This window comes from Sturnus vulgaris, chromosome 28 (assembly GCF_052056855.1).
Source record: "Sturnus vulgaris isolate bStuVul1 chromosome 28, bStuVul1.hap1, whole genome shotgun sequence".
Lineage (NCBI taxonomy): Eukaryota > Metazoa > Chordata > Aves > Passeriformes > Sturnidae > Sturnus > Sturnus vulgaris.
Genome location: NC_142270.1, coordinates 5656372 through 5675359, shown reverse-complemented (window position 1 = coordinate 5675359; position 18988 = coordinate 5656372). Strand labels below are relative to the sequence as shown.

General features: G+C 50.4%; 1 protein-coding gene across 5 annotated transcripts in view; it reads right to left on the bottom strand.

The window, feature by feature from the left end:
• Window positions 1-822: 822 nt before the first annotated feature.
• Window positions 823-18988, bottom strand: part of UNC5D (unc-5 netrin receptor D) — a 78916-nt gene continuing 60750 nt past the window's right edge. For 4 of the 5 annotated variants that reach the window (XM_088179823.1, XM_088179822.1, XM_088179824.1 and 1 more), the window contains 7 exons: window positions 18001-18085; window positions 16221-16389; window positions 14555-14782; window positions 12424-12573; window positions 9649-9813; window positions 7242-7420; window positions 823-5320 (listed from right to left, as the gene is read on the bottom strand). In XM_088179823.1, coding sequence (XP_088035949.1) covers window positions 5119-5320; window positions 7242-7420; window positions 9649-9813; window positions 12424-12573; window positions 14555-14782; window positions 16221-16389; window positions 18001-18085 — 1178 coding nt within the window. In that variant the 3' untranslated portion in view covers window positions 823-5118. The other variant, XM_088179826.1, reaches the window with a different exon arrangement.

Sequence of the window (18988 nt, the reverse complement as noted above, 5' to 3'; positions counted from 1 at the left end):
TTATTTTATTTTATCTTTTTAATTTCTCAGCTGTCTCTCTGATTTCCTGGCTGCTCCTCATTGCCCTTCTCCCGAATTCTGTAGGAAGATCCCCCTTGGAGCAGGTGATGGGGAACCCTCGTGCCCAGCCCCACCACGAGAGCCCAGACAAAACTCAGGATTTTGGAACCAGATCTTTGAAAGACCTTTAAACTTAAACTGCTTTAAAGCTGGTTTTGAACTCTGCATGCATTGTTAAGAGCCTGGGATTTATTTGTGTGTTTTTCTAACAATGCTTCCTGTGGGACTTGGGGCACTGAGTTAAAATTTCAATCTGTTTGTATTTAGTGAATTAAGGGGAAAAAAGAGGAAAACAGAACAAAATAAGGAAAGATAGCCTTGAAGTGATGGTAAATATTGGAATAAAATAAATAAAATAATAAATAAATAAAATCCAACCAATATCCCAGGAGTAGGGGGGGGGGGGAAGGCAAAAAAGCAAAACTTTCTAGTTTGATGCTCCAGGTCTCGTTTAAGAGGTGTCAGTTTAATTATTGCTGGTGTATTTAGGCTTGAAGGAGACAAATTGGAATTGCTATTTGCTGTGTGAGGATCAATGACACATTTTACTGTGAGGGTGAGTGCCATGGCCAGGACCCCACTGGGGCTCCTGGTGGGTGCTGGGGGCTCTGTCCCTCCTCCAGCCTCTGGGGTGGCTCAGGATGGGCTTTGGGGGCTCTTCTTGAGAATGGAAATAATGAGACCCAGAAATCCACCCCCAAAGCTCCCTGGAGCCCATTCCCAGTGCCTGGCCCCAGCAGTGACAGCACAGCAGCTCAGGGCTCAGTAAAAGACTCTTTATTCATAAATAGCTGATCTCCAGAATTCCCATCTGTACATCTCTGTCCAAAGGCCGGGGCCACACAGCTCTGAAACTCGACAGAAAACATCCAAAGTGTCCACTTGGACTCGTCCAGGACAACAGAGCACAGCTGCCTGGCATTACCAAATATATATATATATTATAGATATTTATATATGTACATGTGCTGGAAAAAAAAAAAAAAAAAAAAAAAAAGCCAGTGCAGCCTTTTCCCAAGGAGTCTTCCCCAAGTATTTTCACTGTACAACATTCAGAATTTACATCGATAGAACAAGGCACAGAAAGTGTGGTGTGAAGCCAAGGCCATGCTTTAGGTCCCGAGTTCTGCCTGCCTCCCCCAGCCCTGCAGCTCCATGGGCACAGGGGGGGCTCGGAGCTCTGCCCTCCCTCACCCCAAACACGCCCAGCCCGGGGCAGGGCAGCCAGGGACCGACCCCTCCCCGAGCCAACCACTGCAAAAACAAAGGAGCAGAAGAGAAAACACATCTCTAGGGGAATACTCGTGAGGGGGTTTTTTTTTCTCTCTTTTTAGGAATTATTTCTATTTTGGGTTGGGTTGGGTTGAAGTTCATCCTCTCGTTTTCACCCAAGAGCCGGTGTGAGGTTTGGGAAGTGGAAAATGCAATGGGAATTTTGTCTGCCACTGCTCAGAGTCTCACAGGACTGAGCAGCATCACATTTTACCTGCCCCAAAGCCACAGGAGGTGCACACTCCACGGTTCTGTAGCCATTTACCAGCTGGGATTGGAGTCACAGTGGCAGGTGAGCTGGTGGCAGCTTAAACCCGGGTTTGTGAGCCAGGCTTTGTGTGTGCCCTGCCCAGCTCAGGGCAGGTTAAACCCGGGTTTGTGAGCCAGGCTTTGTGTGTGCCCTGCCCAGCTCAGGGCAGGTTAAACCCGGGTTTGTGAGCCAGGCTTTGTGTGTGCCCTGCCCAGCTCAGGGCAGGTTGGTGTCCCCAAATCCGGGTTTGTGGCCATGGACACCATCCATGGTTGTCAAGGACTTCAAATCTCATTTCCTGATTTCCACTCAGTTAATTGCAGCCAAGAACTAACCCAGCTCTTTGCTGCACTCCGTGTTTTGCAGGCAGAGCCAGCCTGAAAAAAGAAGATTCAGGTGGTGAGCAAAGCTCAGCCCAGTCCCTGCCTTGTTTAACTCCCCGTGGGCCTGAGCTGTGCCTTCCTTTGGTGGGAAATATTGCCTGGAATTGATCAGTTATTGAATGCTTTAGAACTCATCCAGCCCTGCTTGCAGGTGCAAAAGGAGAATGGGTTGGGGTGTGATGTGAACATCCTGGCCCTGCAGGATCCTTTCTGGTGATTTGTGCTGGATAAGATTCTCCAAAAGCCAGCAGTGCCCAGGCCAGAGAGGGGGAGAGCAGCTGCAGCCAGAGATAAAAACAAGGACAAAAGCAGCTCCCTGGATTTTTAGAGAATCGTGTTGGTACCTTTTCATCTATTACAAAAATCCCAATAAAATTTCTGTGGGAGTGCAGGGCGGTACAGAATGGAAATGAGCTTTATGGTGCTGGCGGAGCTGGGAGTCATTTTAAAAATGCAGCCATTAGTCTGCAATGACTCATGGCACTGAAATACCTGGGCAGAGTGCTCAGGAAGATGAAAATCTATTAAAGCAGATTCTTTGGTGATGTAAAATCAGAATGGCTCCTTCCCCTGAGCAGAGCCAGGGCAGCCACGTGGAATCTACAGGGGGGAAAATCACATTTCTCTTTCTTTTAGTTTCTACTGAGAATTGTTTTTCAAATATCATAATTTATACAACAGAAGAAAGGAATGAATTTTTAATTTCTGGCCTCTAATCCTTTTCCAGGTGCTCCTCCACATTTGTGTTTTGGGTCAAATCATATAAATACATGCACAGATTTCCAAAAGGTGTATTTAAGAGAAAGGGAAAAAGGAAATAAATATTTGTGGCTTTTCTGGTTCATTTGAAGAACACAAGAGCATCAGAACAGTCAGGAATAGGAAGGAAAATGAGAGTTGTTGATTCAGGTTCTCAAAGAGTGAGATCAGCAACCAAGAACTGCTTTAGGGAAATTAAACTGCAAAGGGAATTAAAACCAGGGAGCAAAACCTAAAGGGCAAAATCCAACAGAGCCCTGCCCTGGGGGAACATTTTCCTTCTGGAATTGTCCAGTTTGGACATTTATTCCCTTTCAGGGCACGAACTCTGTGGGATTGTGGATGGAACTGGGATTCTGGGCTGGGGTCCCATTGAGCTGAGCTTTGGGAGACTCAGCCCAGGCTGGGATCTGTCTGAGCTGAGCTTTGGGAGACTCAGCCCAGGCTGGGATCTGTCTGAGCTGAGCTTTGGGAGACTCAGCCCAGGCTGGGATCTGTCTGAGCTGAGCTTTGGGAGACTCAGCCCAGGCTGGGATCTGTCTGAGCTAAGCTCTGGGGACCAGCCCAGGCTGGGATCTGTCTGAGCTAAGCTCTGGGGACCAGCCCAGGCTGGGATCTGTCTGAGCTGAGCTTTGGGGACCAGCCCAGGCTGGGATCTGTCTGAGCTCAGCTTTGGGGACCAGCCCAGGCTGCTGCAGGAGCAGAGCTGCTCCGGGGCTCTCACAACAAATTCCCTGCTCACTCACACTCTGCTCCTGGTTTCCCCGACAACGGCAGCTCTGCTTTTCCCTGGATGCCGTTCCTTGTTTTGTTTTTTCTAATGCCTGACATTGTGCCCAGTGAAGAGCAGCTTTCTGAGGAGGAGGACTGGCAGCCACTGGAGACACAATGCCAGCCCCACGAGGAGTGACAGCTTGCAGCCTGCATTTCTGTCTGCCCCAAAAACCTGCAGGGCAGCAGGAGCCTCCTGCCAGGCTGCAGGAGCTGCTGAGCTGCAGGAAATGTTTGCAGAGCTCTCAGGATTTCCAAGTCTCAGCCTGTCCCTGAGCAGTGACATTGGTGATTTCAGGAGCAGGGACAGAGCTGTTTTTTCTGTTGCTGTTGTTGTTGTTATTCAGATTTTCACCCTGCAGTCCTGGTGAAGGAATAATTCCAGACTGGACCTGCTCTGGGGGCTGTCCTGCTGCTCTCGAGGCTAAACCAGCCCCCAAATCCTTGTTCTGGGTTTCCTGCATTTCCACAAAGCTCCCAAAGCCTCATTCCTGAGGAGCACCTCGGCTGTGGTGAAGGATGGGAGTGAAAAGAATGCTCAAAGCAATGGTGACAGTGCCAGCTCCACCAGGCCCTCGCTCACAGTGACAGCTTTTTTGGTTTGGCTGAAGGCAAAAATCATATTTGTATGGAATAGGTAAAAAATGAGGCGAATTCTCCAGTTAGATTCTGATTTTGGGGATAAATGCAATTTGTAATTAAAGCAGGGTAACACAGGATCCTGTGAGATTCCCAAATTGTGCAAGGAAATCAAGGGCAGGGTTGGCAGTGCCGTGTGGGGTTTGTGGTTTCAGTCTGAAACCCAACCCAAATGAAGCTGTGCTGATTGCCTCCACCTTCAGCTCAGCCACAGAGCATGAAGTAATAAAAATAAATATCTCAGCTTGCTAAAACAGGGCTGGAAATTTCCCGTGTGCTATTTGGTTATTTAAATCCACCCCCAAAGACAGTTTTTGACTAAGAAAGTTTGCAGACGTAGAAAATTAGAAAATTCCTCTTGCGTGTGCACACCCCCCAGCCTCAGAGAGAAGGGGTTTGTTCTGGAATTTTGGTAACAGAGCAGGCAGCAAAGCTCCGCAGCAAATGTACATTCATTAAGGGGCTGAATTTTTCAAACAAATTATTTGGAACACACATGATATGAAATAATTATGAGACCTTCTAATTCCTCTAACATCTGAACAGGATAAGGCCAAATTTTCAGTTTTCCTGTAGCAGGCATAAAGTGACAACGTGATGGGGTTTTAAAACCACTCTCGAAGTGAGAAACCTTTTAACCAGGACCAACCTCCGAATATCCACCATTATCTGTCGATTTTCACTAGGCATCACATGAACATGACTGTTCCTAAATACACAACAACATTTACCTCTTATGGCTCTGTGTCTCTGTCCCCTTTGCCCCGGGACTGACACAAGTGCAGGTTTGTCTGGGACACCCAAAAGATGGATGTTCAGTGGGGGAGGACAGGGAGAAGCTCGTTTTCCTCATCACCAGAGGGGTTTTTAGCAGGGCTGCTTCTGCTCCTCCCACGGCCACTGATGGCGTGAGTTCCATCCCCGGGGCCACTGAGCCTCCTGTCCCCTGGCCCAGGGCTGGGCTGTGTGTCCTGGGCAGAGGCACTAAAGCCCCTTCCTGCTGCAGGGGAACTCGGGCTCCTCGAGCTCGGGCTCTGCCACGTCTGGGAGCTGGGAGTGTGTCCTTCCAATCTCCTCCAGGGCACAGGCCAGCGAGTCCAGGTCCCCGTCGTGCTGGTGCCGCGCCTCCCACAGGTCCAGGATGACGGAGGAGGGGCTGCTCTGGGCAGCAAAGAACGACAGGTTCCTGCGGGGAACGGAGGGCAAGGGATGAGCAACTGCACCTGTGCCCTGTGAGCCCGTGCCCAGCACCATCCACGGCTCAGGGGAAGAAAAACTCTGCAGCAGAGCCGGGGCCATGAGCTGGGGACACCCCAGGGGTGGTGGTTCCTCCTGTGGAACTGCCCAGGGACGGTGACCACGAGCCCAGGGATGGTGACCACGAGCCCAGGGATGGTGACCATGAACCCAGGGATGGTGACCACGAGCCCAGGGACAGTGACCATGAACCCAGGGATGGTGACCATGAGCCCAGGGACAGTGGCCATGAACCCAGGGATGGTGACCACGAGCCCAGGGATGGTGACCACGAGCCCAGGGACGGTGACCATGAGCCCAGGGATGGTGACCACGAGCCCAGGGACGGTGACCACGAGCCCAGGGATGGTGACCACGAGCCCAGGGACGGTGACCATGAGCCCAGGGATGGTGACCACGAGCCCAGGGACGGTGACCATGAGCCTGGGGTGTGGCACCTGCCCAGCCCAGCACAGGGACAGTGACCACAAGCCCAGAGTGTCCCCAAGCCAACCCCAGCACAAGGACAGTGACCAGCAGCCCGAGGTGTCCCCAGGCCCAGCACTAGGACAGTGACTACCAGCCTGAGATGTCCCCAGGCCCAGCTAGCCACAGGACCATGACCACCAGCCCAGGGTGTCCCCAGGCCCAGCAGTGCTGCCCCTGGCACGGGCAAACAAATCCCTTCAGGAAACACAGCCAGGATTTGCCAGGGAGAGAATTCCCAGCACTTGATGCTCGTGGTAATGCAAAGACACAACACCTTTTACCTGGGATTTCCTGTTTTGTGAATGTGCTGTTTTTAGGACCCTGCAGGGGTGATTTACACAGAATTTGGTAAAACAAAGTGTTTATCCAAAACTCTTTTTTCCTTTGGCTCAGATGTGGTTTACTGAGGTTCCCACGCAAAGCAAGGAGCCAATGGAAAGTTACTTTGCTTGATTTAAGTATTCCTCTGCTCCCCTGGGAACACATTTATAGAGTTTGTGACAATCAGAAAATATTTTTGTGAGGGAGCTGCCTCCGCCAATTTAATTTAGCCAAGCGGAAAAAGCAAAGTAAGAAGTAAATTGGTTTTTACAGCATCTTTCAGTTTTAATAATCATAATATTATTACTCCCAACAGTAGAGCATGACTGTCTCTTTTAAAGATGTCTTTCCCTTGAAAAAAGAAAAAATCTGCAGGATTCATTTTGGAATAGGAAATGCACCCATGAGAGCCAAGGGGATTTGTCTGGGGGAATGTGCAGCCTCCTAAGAGCTCTGAACTGTTCCCATGATGGACAAAATCCTTCTGCAGCCTTGGACTCCTGAGGGTGGCCAGGAGAGCAGGAGAAATGAGGAGTGAGCCCCACCCAGCCCTGGGAGCCCTGGATCCCACAGCCCTGCCACCAGGGAACAAACCAAGCAACCCCTGAACAGCCAAAAATTCCCATTCCAGCTGCCAGAGCCCCCAGGGCACGGCTGGACAGGTGCCTGGGGCAGAGTTAAGGGAATAAAATGGGATTTATTAAAAAGCTTTTAAAGGATTCACCTTGGGCAGTGCAAAACTCAGCTGTGGCTCTGCCCAAGATGGACCCCGGGTCAGGAATTTTCACACTTTTTTTTTTTTTTTTTTTTTGCCTATTTATATATTGGGGCTAATTGTCCAATTCCAGTTCCATCCTCCCAGACTGCTCTCCTCAGTTTGTGCTGTTTGCACTTTCTGGGCCTGAAGCTGCAGCAGCATCCTTGGTTCTGGGGCTGGAAAAGGATTTTCCCTGCCTGCACTGCGAGGAGAGCTTGCTAACACTTCATACGAAATTCCGAGTTACACACCGATGCAGAGCAGAGTCCGGACAGCACAAAAGCTCCACGTCAAGCAGCCTCACCTGCTGATGCTGTTTTTCTGGGCCAGCATCTGCCAGTCCTTGCCCTTGGCCCCGGGCGAGTCGAAGGTGGCGCAGATGCGCTGCCGGATGGAGCGCGGGATCTTGAACGCCTTGGGGCCCAGCTGGGCGGGGAAGGCGCTGTCCTCGTGGGCAAAGAAGGTGATGTTTTCTCTCTCAGCCTGCAGGGAACGGGAAAGCAGAGTAGGTGAAAAGCAGAGCAGGTGAAGGGAGAATCAAAGCCGGCCTCGGATTCCTCCCGCTGCTTGAATCGACAGGAGAAGTGCTTTTGTGATTTGTGAGAGGACACCTAGAACATCACAAGGACTCGTGCATAAAAAGCTTTAAAATGGTGTTGTTTTCCTTCCACGGGTTTGCTTTTTTCGTTGTTTTTGTGTTACACAGCAGTGCTGGGTTTCTGAATCTTTGATTGCTCAAACCCGAAACATGGACACACAGATTTTGTGTTTGTCTCTCTCTTTCTTTGGGTTTTTTTAAACACCTGAATTCCATAAGCACCTCAGCTCTCCCACCACTCTGGAATCCAGGTCCTTTGTGGATCTGGCCCCTCTTTTCCCATGGAATCCCACCAGTCTTGCATAACAGAGTCAAATTTCAGCGCATTACTCATCCGAGAGTGACACAGCATCAATATTAACCAGCAGCGAGGGTGCAGCCTCCATCCAGCGTTTGTGACACATCCCCGGGGCCAGGCAGGCTCAGCTCTGGGGGCTGCAGCCCCGCCCTGGGCCCTGCTCAGGATGCAGAGCAGGAGATGCTCCTGCCCTGCACGTGTGAGATAAGCTCAGCGACCTCCGGGGGGGACTTGTCACTTATAGATTTATTCTGCAGCCAAATTATCCTCCCTCTTCAATCACTGCTGGAGATAGGCACGAGGAAGCCTTCCACAGCAGAAAATCTGCTTGGAGCAGAGCAGGAACATGCTCTGGGGACTTGGGTACAGACAGGGCCCTTAAAAACTCAGCAGAGAGGGAGAACAAGGCAGCAGCAACAGGGGCTGGAGCACAGAGAAAGCGACAGAGGGGTTTGATGAAATAACAATGAAGGAGAGAAAACACTCGGAGGAGTTTCCACACAGGATGGGGTTTGTGCTCTTGTCCAGCTGCTGCTCTCCCTGCTCAGAGCATTTATGGGTGTAGAGCTCTAATCCAGAAGCATTAATCTGGATTAATCAACAAACATGCTCAATAATCTATAAAAAAAATCTGCTGAAATTCTGGTGGGACAGACCAGCAGCTTGCTCAGCTGCAGCCACGATTTCTTTAGCCACGAGCAGGGCCCAGTCCCTGGGCACAGTTTGCAGCCCTGTCCCCAACCCTCAGTGCTCTGCAAGAGCCTCTTGCTAGAAACCTGCAGCCACCAACCCACACAGTAAATTATTACATTATTGATAAATTATTATTAGTCTCTGCACCCTGATTTCTGCTGGAAATGGGATCTGCAAGGCTTTAAAGATTAGTTCCAGCTTTGAGCAAAAACCACATGAGGAGAGGGCAAAAGAGGGTGTGCAGAGAGGTGGGGCCCATCCCTGGAAGGGTCCAAGGGGCTTGGGGCAACCTGGCAGGGTGGAAGGTGGCCCTGCCCATGGCCAGTCTCTGTCCTTTGAATCTCAAACCCCTGCACATCAAACACTGTCTGCTCAACGACATTTACTCCTCTGAGCAAACACTTTGAAGGAAAGCAGCATTATTTGGTAAGGGCAGGGAAGCTGGAGCCAAGATGGGCAGAAGCCACATTTGTCCCCTCTGCAGTCAAGATTTTAAAGCCAATGAAAATCAGCTTTATCCTTACACCCTTGGCTTTCTAAAAGCCCTGATGTAAACCCTGATGTTTCATGGCAGAAAACAGTGAGAGATCTTTCCTGTCTTTTTTTTCCACCTGTGACAAGCCCACAAATCAAAGGGTGGCCATGCTGCTTTTTAAAGCCACCTGAGATGGCAAATGGGCCTGGATAGGCTTTAAGGTCCTTAAACCCAACCCAATTAAACCCAACCAAACCCAACTAAACCCAACTAAACCCAACCCACCCCCAACTCAAATCAACCCAACTCCACTCACCTCAACCCAACTCAACCCAACTCAACCCAACTCAACCCAACCCAACAAAATCCAACCCAACCTAACCCAACTAAACCCAACCCAAATCAACCCAACTCAATCCAACCCAAATCAGCTCAGCTCAACTCAATCCAACCCAAATCAACCCAACCCAAATCAACTCAACTCAATCCAACCCAAATCAACCCAACCCACTCCACTCCAGCTGAACCCAACTCAACTGAACCAAACCCAACCCAACCCAACCCAACCCAACCCAACCCCCCCCCCCCCCAAGGTTCTGCTCCATGACCACCTCTCCCTGTGGAGCAGGGGGTGCTGAAGGTTTTACCTCGAGGACGGAGGTCTGGACGTGCAGCAGCTGCTCGTGGCCCTGCAGCTGCCGGACGCTGACGGTGCAGCACAGCTGGCTGGTGGCGGCGCTGAAGCGCTCCAGGGAGAAGGTGCCGAGCAGGGGCCGGGGGCTGCCGCGCCACACGCGGGAGAACGGCACCTCCTGGGGGACAGGGACACCTCAGGGACAGGGCACACGGCCAGAGGGACAAACAGCCACGGCCCGCTCTGCTGGGCCGGCTCGGTAACGTCCCCTCCAGCTGCGAGCCCAAAAATGGGGATTGCATTGATGAACGGTGAGGTGCTGCAGGGAGCCGGAGCTCGGGGTTCACCCAGGGGAACAAGGAATGGGAGACTCTTAAAAGGATGCTTAAAGACACTCAGAAAATATGCACTGCACTTCCTCCCCCTTGCCAGGATCAGGATTCCTCTCTGGGTCTCCTTGGAATCACCTTGGAACCAGAATCCAAGGAAAGGAATTTCCCTGGAGCTGCCCTGGCCCTGCTACCCTTCCCTCCTCTATCCCAAAGGAATTTCCCACTGGCAGCTTCCCTTGCCCTGCCACCCTCCCCTCCTGCCCCCCAGCCCCTGCCTGTCCCCAGCCCAGGCTGGATCCCGAGCTGGGAGCAGCAGCAGCAGTTGTAAGATGCTCACAGTGATAAAGGAAACATTAGCAAAATGTTAGAAGTGGAGCAAGTGTAATTAGATTTTTTTTCAGGGTGATCGTCTCTGCTTTCACTCAGCTGAAAGGAGCTGTGTGAAACAATGCAGAGCAGCAAGGAGTGCTGGAACAATGAGTGGCTGGAGTATTCCAGAGATGATTTCAGCTCCATTCTGCATTTGTAATTAAGCTCCTTGCAGACAGAGGGGCTGTAAATCATCTCATGGCCCCAGGCAGAGCTGGATCCTGCAGGAGAGGCAGGAGGGGAGCAAAGAGCTGCTCTGAGCACCCAGAAGTGCCTGCCCAGCTCCTGCCCTGCCCATCCTGCTCTGGATCCTCCGGGGATGCAGGGTGGGCAGGGAGCCAAGCCCTGGGCAGCTGCTCCTGCCAGGCCAGGACAAACACAGGCTCTGAGCAGAGTCTGCAGGAATGCTGGTGCCACCTGCCATCAGCCGCCTTCCAGCAGCTCCTCAGCGTGATTTATTCACTGCCCCGGCCCTGGAGCAGCACTGCTGCTTGTCTCAGACATCATTTCCATAAATCTTCCCTCCCCACGCTGCCCGGGGAGGTGCTGGTGCTGGACCAGAGACATTCCTGGAACAGGCTGTGCTCAGTTGTTCCTGCCAGGCAGCACAAGCAGCTGCTCTCACAGGGTGGGACGTAGGAGAGGAACCCAGGGAACACTGGAAGAAACTCCACGTGCAAAAATAGATTCTTTTCTCTATAAAGAGGCTGGAACCAAACCAGAGCTGTCACCAGACTTTTCAGTGCGAGGGAAGCACCGAGCCAGGGGAGGTTCTGCAGCTCCTCTCCGGAGCAGTGCTTGTGTTTCCGAGCTGTCCAAGCCATCCCAGTCACACTCAGCTATAAAATGTAAATATTCCTTCGGGGCAGGGCAGCCCTGGCTCGGCCCCTTCTGGCAGCAGAGGTTTTGCTCAGGCTTTTTTCCAGCCCTGAGTCCCTGCTCTGATCAGGCTCTAAGTGGCACTTGGAGGTTGAATTCCAGACATTTATTCTTCGTGTTTGGACAAGGGATTAGGAGACAATAAATTAATCAGAGTACGGAGCTCTATAATCTGCTGAGGGCAGAAGTGAATTTGTGGCATTAAGAGGAAACTCCTCTGATTTGATTTTCTTTTGGGCACACACTGGCAGGTCTCTGCTGAGAACGGGGACATCCCAACCCTGCTTGGGTTGGCTTCTAAAATACAGGTGAGTGAGAAGAGCAAACAAAACACCGAGAAGCTCTTCTCCCTCAGAAGCTGAAAAGGATTAATTTATTTCATTTCCGGAGCTGTAGCCCCAATTTTCCCCACGTTGTTAACGAGGAGAGGCTGGCTCTGGCTCTGGCTCTGTGTTTATAACTTCCAGAGCCCATTACCCTCATGTTTTGGGGAACGTGGCAACACATTTAAAACAGGGTTTTTGCCAAAATCCTGGAGGATGAATAACTGTGTCTCTGCTTCTGGGAGAAGGGAGATTGTACATTCTAATTGAGTTCTGTATTTTAAAACCAGCCCACTCCATGTGCCAGCACATTCCTTAGGATTTCCAGCCATCAGAATCCTTGGAAATCCTTCTTTTGTTTTGATTTTTCCTTTGCGGTTTTCAACAGCCTCCTTAATTAATGGAGAAGAGAAAAACCAATTTGCTGCTCTTCAGTTCTAATGCTTGGTCTCTGTGTGCCGTGATTTGAACTCATGGTTACATTTAAATGTCATTTGTAGCCGTATTTCCATAGCTATATCAAAACTGCAATGACAGATATTAGAAACATCTTGAGGAGTAAAGTTTGAGCAGGAATATTTGCCTTCTGTTGGAGGCAACTGAAACGAGGGGAAGCACAAGCATTTCTGTAAAATGACAAATTCACGGCGTTCTGGTATAAACGAAATCTGTGTTTGTCAGAATCCAAAGGCAACATGTTTGTGTTAAACGCTGGGGAGGTTTAAAGCTGTTTAAACAAAAGGAACCTTGGTTCACTGGGGCTCTGCCCCCGGGCAGAGGGAGGCAGGGAAATGCAGGTACCTGGCAGGGAAATGCAGGGACCTGGCAGGGAAATGCAGGGACCTGGCAGGGAAATGCAGGGACCTGGCAGGGAAATGCAGGTACCTGGCAGGCAGTGAAGGGTTTGATTCTCCACAGGAACGGAGGGACGTCCAGCACCGAGATCTGCAGGCTGCAGGTGTTGCCTTTGAAATGCAAAAGTTTGGGTTCCTCCAGCAATTGCCCCCCTTGGAGCCGCTCATCTGAAACCACTTCCTGCAAGGGAGGACCGAGAATATTTTCAGTATTGGGAAGAAGCCCCAAACCCCATGAAAACCCCTCTCTGTGGGGGTCCCGGGGCTGAGTGCACAGTGGGGATTCTCCCGTGGGCAGCCGATGGGTTTGAAATTTGTGTTTCCCTAAGGGCTGGGTTTGGGCACTGCCAGCCCCATTTCTGGACACTGAATTTTTGGCTGTCTCCCCTCTCTGGCACCCCCAGCTCAGCTGGATTCAGGAGCAGCTGGGCTGGAACTTCTCTCAGGGCTGTTCAGAGCCCTCCAGCACTTCAGGTGAAATCGTTCACTTCCATTTCCCACCTCTGGGGCACTTTGAGAACCACTGGCCACGACCCTGAGCAGCGTGAAGGGCAGGCTCTGGGCAGGGGTTTGCACTACAGCCCTCCAGGGCTCTGTTCCAAGAGAAATTTGTACGTAATTCTATGAATTTAAAACATAATGGCTAAAAAAAAAAAAAATTCACCCCTGCCTGCACTTAAGCAATGTTTATTCCTGTGCTGCTGCAGTGAAAACACCAGTGGGGGAGGAAAGGTTGCAGAAGTCTTTAAAACTCAGCAGGCAAGCAGTGCTTCCAAATTACCTTTCTTAATCCACATAAATTATATCAAATCTGTGTCATCGGAGGGGTTTAGTGCTTGTCAGGACCAAAGTCGTCATTAGAGGAGCTCCTGGAATCGTTGTGACCTTCTGAAAATTCAATGCTCGAGCTCCCTGAAACTGCACTAATGGATTTGTATTATAAACCAATTTTTGCAGGCATTTAGGCTGGTTTAACCCCTGGTGGTTGGGTTCACGTGGAGGGAGGAATTGGGAGAGTTCAGTTTTTGGTTTCCAGCCACAAAGGGAGCAGATTATTTCTTAACCATCCTCAAAATTCCTTGAGCATGTTGGGTGTTTTTGCCACCCTGCCTTCAGTGACAGACCCGGGGGTCCTCCAGCAGCATTTGGACAAAAAAAAATTGGGCAAAAGGACCTGGGTGTCTTCGGTTTTGAGAGCCAGGAGTTTCCCAGCACACTCTGAACTTCACAGAGGCCCAACTCAGCTGCTGGAGGAGCAAGGAGAGTTTCCACACATGGAAAAAAAAAAATCAAAACCAAGGGAATTTTGTCTCTTACATAAACCTGCACTGTGCAGGATTATCTGTCAGACACAACTTGGCCACCCCAGCTCCCAAAACCTCTGGAATTGCCGTGTTCCCCATTTATTCTGACTTGCTTTTAGGGGCTGCATCACTGCACACTGGCACGGTTGTCTCAGTATCCACAGAGCCCTGCTCTCGCTCCTGGGAGCGCACAGAACTGGTAATTATTCTTCTGATCATTTCCTCCACACTCATCAGGAAGACACCGGTACCCACTAATTGTCTAAGTGTTATAAAGAGGATAATTACAAAGCCATTGTGAGCCTCTAACAATCCCTTATTAGGAGCACAGAGACAGCAGCGTGTGCTTTGCTCAGAGCCCTGTTCCCATTCCTGTGCCACAGCAAAAGGAAGGGAAAAATTCATCTCACAACTGTTTGCATTTCAGTTCCCCAAAGAACAGCATTTTGTGGAAGCTCCTGGGTTTACCAAGAGCCAGAGATTGTCACTGCTCTGTCCTGGAACACGGTGCAGGAGAATCATTCTCGTCTCAATTGCCATGTGGGGATTGGGCTTTTTTTTTTTTTTTTTATGAGGAAATGCAGGATAATTGAATTTTTGTAAATCGGGGCTGGGTGAGTTTGGGTAGTTGAGAATGTGGAAAAAAATGGGAGAGCCAACAAGAGAGTTTGGCTGCCCTAAAGCTCTCAGTGGAAATCCACAACTGCAGGGAAATCAAGGGATTTATCAGAATAAATCTGCTGCAGCAGTGCTTAAAAAACCCCCTATTCTCACTGGGTTAAGCTTGGGGCTGTAAAAAACATCAGCATTTGATGGGAAAACAAACCAAGCCCAGAGGAGCAAAGCGAAGCCATTTACCTGGAATGCACAAGGGGTGTTATCCACACAATAAACCCTCAGATTGTAATCCAGAGAATTGCAAGACAGGCAGCCAAAAACGGCGACTTTCAGCTGTCGAACGGCGCAGTCAGAGATGGGTTCCCCAATTAGGGCATAAGTTCCAAAGCTGTTTAAGAGAATGTGACAGGCATAAGGATCCAACAGGCAGTAGCAAGAAGTAGTTTCCTCTTCCACAGACATCACTTCCTGCAAAATGAAATTCAGGTTTAAAAAGAATAAAGCGAAGTCGAATCAATAGGCCTCGACAATAGCAGTCATGGCATGAATTCTTTATTTTTATTCAAATGCAGAGTGGTGCTGAGAGCCAGGCTGCACTCCCGGGGAAGGGGACAAGGGGAAATGCTTCCCTGAGTAAATATTCCCAATTTAGCCCTGAGTCAGCAGGAGGATTTATGGCCATGCCCTGTGCAGAGCTCGCTGTGTACATACAATCATAATGATGATGCCTAAGCAATTTTAGCAGCTTTTTTTCGAGTGCTCTTGACTTTCTGGCTAATTTTCCCCCCCACAATGTCAAGTTAAAAAATTACCTTGAAGGTTAAAGTCAATAAGCAAACCTTGAACAATGGCTGGGGTTTGACTTCGTTCCAGAACACCCATTACAGCCACGTTGGCCTCCCTCAAAAACTGCCTCTGCTCTGCCTCTGCTGCTCTGTCCTGCCCTGTGTCCCTTTATTCCTGTGTCCTGTGACCCTCTGTCCCTCTATCCCTGTGTCCCTCTGTCCCTCTCCTCACTGCCCCAGGCTGTTTGAGGCCAGCACTGCTGGAGCTGCCCAAGGACTGAGTAAATCTGAATTAGGAAAATGGGAATTTTACCCCGGGAATGGTTGAAAGCAGAGCAAAAGCCAGGCAGGGGCTCAGGGAGGGACAGGACAGAAGGACAGGCTGCAGCCATGGCTGGCCTTTGTAGCCACAAACTTCTGCACACCTTGGTAAAACACCCCAAAACAATTCTTCTGCTTCTTCACAAAACCCAACATCCCTTTCCTGTCTTTGCTTCTCCCAGATGCCTCCCTGTGCCTGTCCCTGCCAGAACCTCTGCATGACCAAGGGTAAATTCCATTTCCCTGATGGGCATAGGGTAAATTCCATTTCCCTGCTGGGCACAGGGTAAATTCCATTTCCCTGATGGGCACAGGGTTATTTCCATTTCCCTGATGGGCATAGGGTAAATTCAATTTCCCTGATGGGCATAGGGTAAATTCAATTTCCCTGGGGATGGGCACAGGGTAAATTCCATTTCCTTGCTGGCCACAGGGTTATTTCCATTTCCCTGCTGGGCACAGGGTAATTCCATTTCCCTGGGGCTGGGCACAGGGTAAATTCTACTTCCCTGGTAGGCACAGGGTAAATTCCATTTCCCTGGGGATGGGCACAGGGTAAATTCAATTTCCCTGGTGGGCACAGGGTAAATTCCATTTCCCTGGGGCTGGGCACAGGGTAAATTCTACTTCCCTCTGGGCACAGGGTAAATTCCATTTCCCTGGTGGGCACAGGGTAAATTCAATTTCCCTGGGGCTGGGCACAGGGTTATTTCCATCTCCCTGGGGCTGGGCACAGGGTTATTTCCATCTCCCTGGGGATGGGCAGAGGGTTATTTCCATCTCCCTGGGGCTGGGCTTACCTCCCACTTCCCCTGCTGCGTCCTCCTTTTGAGGTGGATGCTCCAGTGCTGGGGGTCGGCGTGGGCGCAGTGGGGGATGCTCAGGGCACAGGGGGTGCTCACGGCCAGCTCGGGGGGCCCACAGCTCACCTCGGGCCCCAGCAGCACCTCGGGGCCCTCGGGCTCCAGGCTTGGGGCAGCAAAGACAAGAGTGGCTGTCAGCACTGAGAACTCCCTGAAAACATTTCAGCTCAAATCCAAAGCACCTCCCTCATCTGCTCTTTTCTGTTTCACGTGGAAGCAGCAGCTGGAGATGAAACAAACCCATTAGACCCCATCTAACTCCAATCAGCGCCTGGTCACTTTAGGACTCTGGTATTTAAAATCCATTTCAATTTGTTGAACCCAAATGCAGCCCTGCAATTGCTGTGTGCCAGCCAGCCCCAGCTGCTCCCAGCCCCACCGTGCTCTGCCTTCAAACGCTGCCATCAACAACATTTTCACAGGAGCCAAGATAAAACAAATTATGGTTTAAAAAACACAGGCTCGTAATTTTTTTTTTTTTTTCCCCCCAGATTGAGTGTGATCTCCCTGCTTTGAAAACCTGTTCGTATTCTGCAGGAGGAAGGAGCTCGGTGACTTTTACAGACTCAGGGCCAGGTGGAGCCGTGGCTGTGGCACAGCCGAGCTCCAGGGATTCACCTGGCCTCCCTTCCCGGCTGCTTCCTCTGCCTGCTGACTTCCAGAGATGTGTAATCTGCTTTTCTCCTCTCCCCCTCCGACAAACCGAGCCCACCCCCACATCCATGTGTTTTCTGTATCTCTTGGAATAAATCCCTGGGCTGGAGCAGTACCAGAGTGGAGGAGACTCCCTTGGACACTGAACCAGCAGTTGAAGCCTCTTGCCTGCTGCTTTTGTTGCTGTTTGGTTGGATTTTAGTTCATTTGGGCCGTGTGATCCCCATCATTGGCTTCTAAATAACTGGGCATGCGGTTCCCTCTTCAAATGAAAGTAAATTGTGTTTCCAAGATAAAAAAAATGAGAGGAGGAACCTCAACCAAGATAAAAATAAGAAGATACAATTATAAAAGCAGGGTATAAAAAGGGGAAAAGCTACAGCTGACTTGGATACCCCATTCCAGTGGCTGTGCTGACACCCTGACAGGGAGCTGTAGCTGTGGGTGCTCAGAAAATGCATTTTCCAAACACCATTCCTGCTAAAGAGGGGCTGGAACGTCCCAGCCCTCCCCTCAGTCTGTGTGTGCAGTCTTGGTGAGAGGGAGACTGCAGGGGAATATAGAAAAAAGACACAACAGGGTAACAAAAAAAGGCCCATTTCTTTTCTTTTCCTTTCTCAAGTTCCACAGTAATAAATTCTGCTGAAGCCTCGGTGCTCCCAAGTGTCTGTGGGATTCTCAGGTTAGAAAAAAATAAATCAAAGCACCCCCAGAGCCCCAGGTGCAGCTGCTGAGTTCCTCCTGAGCAGGGAGAGGAGAAGGGAGCAGCAGGCACAAGAATTCCATGGGTTTCACGGGAGCAGCACATTTCTGTGTCCCAGCACATTTCTGTGTCCCAGCACATTTCAGTGTCCCAGCACATTTCTGTGTCCCAGCACATTTCTGTGTCCCAGCACATTTCAGTGTCCCAGCACATTTCTGTGTCCCAGCACATTTCAGTGTCCCAGCACATTTCTGTGTCCCTGTCAGGGTCACAGCCCTGCAGGGGGGACCAGGAGTGACCCCTGCACGTCCCACCCCAAACCCATGGAGGGAGGCAGATCCCTGACCCTGGAGCTCTCACCTGGACTCCTTCTGGGTGATGGCCAGGTAAATCTCCCAGGAACTCTCCTCTGGAATGGCTCCGTGTGGAATCAAGAGACTGACCCCTGGGAAAGAGCAAGGGCAGGGATGGGATGGGGGGACAGGGACAGGGAGCAGACCCCGAGGGAGCAGCCCTGGGAATGCTCCTCTCAATTCCTGCTCCTCACGGCAATGCCAGCACATGAAAGACACAGAAATTATCAAAGGATATCAAGCTGTTGCTTTCCCATTCAAGGAAAAGATATTTCCCAAAGCTCTTTGGTTTTTGAGCTCAAACCTGATCCTTGTGGCAGGCCAGGGACTGTCCCCATGCAGAGAGAGCTGCAGGGCAATCCCCCCTGTGTTCCACACACTGATCCCACTCCTTCTACACCACCAGGCCGGATCAGAACTTAACAAGGCACCCTGGATTTCAACTTTATCCCAGGAGAGGGGAACGTGTCTGCTTTGCATCTGTGACACGATATTGAGGCACTGGCTCGATCACACTGGAGTTCACAACTGCTGGGCACAGCTGATCTTACATAAAGGCTGCAAGAATTACATAAATTGCAAGTGGACCAAATACATATTTTAATAATCTAATTGATGGGGCTATCATTACATAAAGGAGCTAAATATACAGTATGAGGGAATTCTTAATTCATGCCTCAGCTCAGTGCCTCTGCAATGCTCCTTCCTCAGCACAAAACCGCTCTGTGGAGAAATGAAAACATTGCACACGTTGTGCATGCCTGGCTTGGCTCTCCTATCAACCCTCTCTGAACACAAACCACGTTTTTGATGGTAACCTTTAAAGCACCCGTTTTGTGGGACATGAAGGATAAAGCTCTAAATCATCCAGTTCAACCAGAGAGCAGCAGATAATCCTGGAGCCACTGGTCAAACGAAAACAGAGCTGAATTTAAAGGGAATAAATATCACTGGAGCTGAAGGATGATAACCCTGAGCTGGCAGTGCGGGATCTG